The sequence below is a fragment of the Corylus avellana genome, chromosome ca1 (assembly GCF_901000735.1).
Source record: "Corylus avellana chromosome ca1, CavTom2PMs-1.0".
NCBI lineage: Eukaryota > Viridiplantae > Streptophyta > Magnoliopsida > Fagales > Betulaceae > Corylus > Corylus avellana.
The window spans coordinates 1,944,759-1,949,242 of NC_081541.1; the positions used below are offsets into that span (position 1 = coordinate 1,944,759).

Sequence of the window (4,484 nt, forward strand, 5' to 3'; positions counted from 1 at the left end):
ATGTGCTGCGAACGGTGTGTTAGGCTGAGAAGATGGTGGGGTACTTGGTGGAGCATCTGTTGAGAGCTCTTCTGGCTCCTCTAACACTTGTTGTTCTTTGGCCTTCTCTTCATCACTCCAGCTCCACACTCTTTCTTTATCAAAGATAATGTCTCTACTAACCACTAATTTTTTTGTTAGTGGATTGTAGAGCTTGTATGCTTTCGACTCTTCACTATATCCGAGAAAGATACATTTTTCACCACGATCATCAAGCTTCTTCCTCTTGGATTTGGGAACTTGAGAATATGCAACACACCCAAAGATTCTTAGGTGTGCAACACTTGGCTTGTGGCCGCTTCATGCCTCTTGAGGTGTCATATTCTTGACACTTTTGGTAGGACATCGGTTTGGTAGATAAGATGAGCACGCCACAGCTTCTGCCCAGAATTGTTTTGGCAGCCCTTTCTCCTTGAGCATAGTTCTAGTCATATTAAGAATGGTACGGTTCTTTCTTTCGGCGATCCCATTTTGCTGTGGTGTGTAAGCAGCAGTCAGCTGATGCTTTATGCCTTGTTCCCTGCAATACTTATCAAATTCTTTTGAGGTGTATTCTCCACCTCGGTCAGAACGAAGAGTTACAAGCTTATGACCACTTTGATTTTCAACAAGCTTTAAAGTTCTTGAATACAATAAAGGCAGCTGATTTTTCTTTAAGAAAATAAACCCAAAGTTTTCTGCTAAAGTCATCGATGAAGGTAATAAAGTATCTATTACCTCCTAAGGACATGGGCTCTATTGGTCCACATATGTCGATATGAACCAGTTGCAATGGTGATGTTGCTCTCCAAGATTTGCTGCTGGGAAAAGGAAGTCGTGCCTGCTTGCCAAGTATACATCCTTCACAAACGTTACTCGGTGGCTCGATCACTGGTAACCCATGCACCATGCCAAATGAAGATAATAGCTTTAGGCCACTGAAATGTAGATGACCAAAGCAAAGATGCCACTTCCATGACTCACTTTCCTTGAGTCCATAGAAGCACTTCTCAGACTTTGTGTTAAGATGTAACGGGAACATGTGATTATTGGTCATTGGAACATGAGCTACAATTCCTCCACGTGTATCTCTCAAAATGAGAGAGTAGTTCTCCATATGTATGGTGTACCCCTTCTCGAGCAACTGTCTAATGCTAAGAATATTGCTTTTCATGTTAGGCACATAATAAACATCAGAAATGTACCCTTTCTTACCATCATTTTGACAAATTTTTATCTTCCCTTTGCCTTCAACTAAGAGTTTGGTGGAGTCTCCCAAGTTCACTTTTCCACGAACTCCTTCTATGAGTTCTACGAACAGATCTTTCTTCCCACACATATGATTGCTTGTGCCAAAATTGAGGTACCAAACCTCATCTTGTGAATCTGAAACATCATGAGCGAGAAGTAAAATAGAATCACTACGAACCTCATGTGTTGCTTCTGCGACATTTGCTTATTCATCATCTTTGTGCCAACAATCCGAGGCATAGTGTCCAAACTTATTGTAGTTGTAGCATTGGATATTCTTGGAGTTTCCACGTCCATATGTGGATCTTCCTCTTCCTTGGTAGCCTCCTCGTCCTTTACCTCTGAAGCTTTGAGTTTCCTGTTGACTTTGACGTGGTTGTTGGAAAATACCACGCCCCCGGCCTCTACCACGACCACGGTAGGAGCTGAATTTGCCTTGATCATTTAGAGTCAGTTTTGACTCTAGTGCTTGTTCTAATACACTAGAACTAGCATTCTTCTGCATCCTTTGCTCATGTACTTGTAATGAACCCAACAACTCCTCAATTGTTAGCTTCTCCAAGTCCTTAGACTCTTCGATAGCTACAACGACATGTTCAAATTTAGAGGAAAGGGATTGAAGTACCTTTTCGACGACTCAGATGTCATCGACCTTCTCATTGTTTATTTTCAAACCATTCACGATTACCAGCAATCGTGAGAAATAATCAGACACCGATTCTCCATCCTTCATGTGAAGAGCTTCGAACTCGCCCCGTAATGATTGGAGATAGACCCGTTTCACCCGTTCGTCTCCTTTGAAGATGGAAGCTAGAATCTCCCATGCTTGTTTACTTGTCATTGCTTCGGCAACTTTCTCGAAGGTAGACTCGTCCAATGCTTGATAGAGTAAAAACAAGGCCTTTTTATCCTTCTTCCTTTGCTCCTTAAGAGTGTTCTTCTCATCTGCTGTGTATTCAGCTTCCTCCTCCTCAGTGGGTTCTGTAAATCCGTCAGTAATGACTTCCCACAAATCTTGAAACCCAAACAGGGCTCTCATTTGGATAGACCATGACCTATAGTTATCTTTTGATAATCGAGGGATTTGTTGCTGGACTATGTTGGAACCCATTTCTAGAAAGGACAAAAATGGGAATTGGCACAACTAGGCTTACCTTTCTATTTCTCTCTCTCTCTCTCTCTCTCTTTCTCTCTCTCTTATTACTAAAGACAAAGAAAAAAATTAGACTAGAGAAGAGTGGAGGAAATCTTCTTCGTATTTCACTTGTATAAAAATACATCTTAAGACACCTATAAATAGAGGTATTCAAAGACTAACTTACAAAGCTTTTACTTCTCCATATTTATTGTATTAAATAACAAAAAACTCATCTCTAAGTTAAGACTTCAGTTGAGAATTAAATAAACACATGAGTTTAGAAAAACTAAAGTCCCTTATTAATTAAAAGAACTTATAATTTCTACCATTTTTTGTAAAAAAAAAAAAAAAAAAAACTCGCTTGCATTTTGATTTGTTTAGTTTCCAACAACCCATGCTAAAGCAAGTGAGTTCCCTTCCCTTCCTTTTTGATAATTTGATTGGATTGTGATAGTGTTAAATACAAATATTCTCATTATTCTTCTCGATTGTTTATTTGCTAGGTGCCACAGCTTCAAGGAAAAGGTGAACAACTTTTACAGTTGATCTCTGAGTATATGAAGCCAATTGAAAAATTCTAAACAGATAAATATCACAATTTTATGCGGAATTAACAGATAATTATCAAAACAAACATTCACCAAAATATGAACAATCACACACAAAGATTTTGGTGACGAAGAGGAAACCTTTTAGAAACCGATCTAAAAGTAAAACCTCTCCGGGGCAGCCAAACCCAGGAAATCACTATCAAAAGATTATCTAGAGATTACAGATACTATGAACACTTACAACCCTTTGCAAGACCTTGACTCTGTAAGATCGACAAGCCTCCAACTTGTCTCCTCGCTCACAATCTTCTTCAACGTGATTCTCCTATATCGGACCCTTCCGATAGACTTCAATTAAGCACACAATCAATACTAACAAAAATCATCTAAGAGGAATCAATTTGGCTCACAACAAAATAATCACTCAAGCACAGCTTCACACGAACTCTCTGGGGGTGAAAATTCGTACTTCTCTCTTCTATAATGATGTATATATACCCCCGACAAAACCCTAGACCTAATCCACTTAAAATCACGTTTTTGGGCCTAAAACTTACTGGGTGTCCAGACATGTTAATGGGCGGTCCGGACACGGCTTTTCGGAGCAAGATTTTCGTTTCTGGAAATGAGGTCCGGACCCGGGGAATTGCGGTCCGGACCAGGCCTGTCCAGTCTTGATCAACAGCTCCGATCAATGGGTGTTTGTGGTCCGATTGAGCTGAAATTTTGCAGGGACGTTTATAACACATGAATCTACATTATGAACGGTGGAGATTGGATTCTGAGCATTCTATATCAGTGTTTGAGCTCGTGAACAGTAGTATCTGCATTTTGGAACTGAATTAAGCCCACACAAGAACTAACACCAATGCACTACAACCAGGCCAACTACATTGTGAAGGAGGGAGAACCACTTGATGCGATGCTCTTCATAACGCAAGGCATCATATGGAACTTCACCACCAGTATTAATGCTGAGAGAAGTGCCAAGTGTATTGAGAAATGTAGTTTCCATGGAGAAGAACTTCTAGATTGGGGGTTGGAATGCTCTGCTGCATTACCCAACCTATCCGACCTCCCAATCTCTCTCAAAACTGCGAAAACGCACGCAAAAGTTGAAGCCTTTGCTCTAATGGCCAACGACTTGAGGACTATAGTTTCCCGGCGTACTGAAGCAGCTTCTTCTGTACAAGTGTTAATTGTAGCAGCTTTCCAGTGAATTAATGAAAGGAATAATGAAAAGTCGTCTCTCCGGTTGGTTGCAGGGAAGAGGAAAATTGAATTGTCGTCTGCCCTGTTTACCAAGGGGAACAAAAGCTAGTTCAATTCTCATGCTCTTGGTGTTGAAAAATGAAAAGCAATAGTTTGTTTTAGAGGCCTTTGCATTAAGTAGTGTACAAAAATTAATAGATTATTTGTTGAACGTAGGCCCATGTTGGGATGGGTTTGGGTTTGCTCGATGGTGGTGATAACAGGTTTAGCCGATTGTATCCGGGTAGGGTCAGGGTGTTTTGGAAGATTCACCT

At 40.4% G+C, this 4,484-nt stretch overlaps 1 protein-coding gene across 1 annotated transcript; it reads left to right on the forward strand.

Moving 5' to 3' along the window:
* The first annotated feature begins 3,826 nt into the window (after window positions 1-3,826).
* LOC132166994 (cyclic nucleotide-gated ion channel 1-like) lies at window positions 3,827-4,177 on the forward strand. Its single transcript, XM_059577876.1, has one exon. It carries the CDS (start codon window positions 3,827-3,829, stop codon window positions 4,175-4,177), a length of 351 nt encoding a protein of 116 aa, XP_059433859.1.
* Window positions 4,178-4,484: the final 307 nt, after the last annotated feature.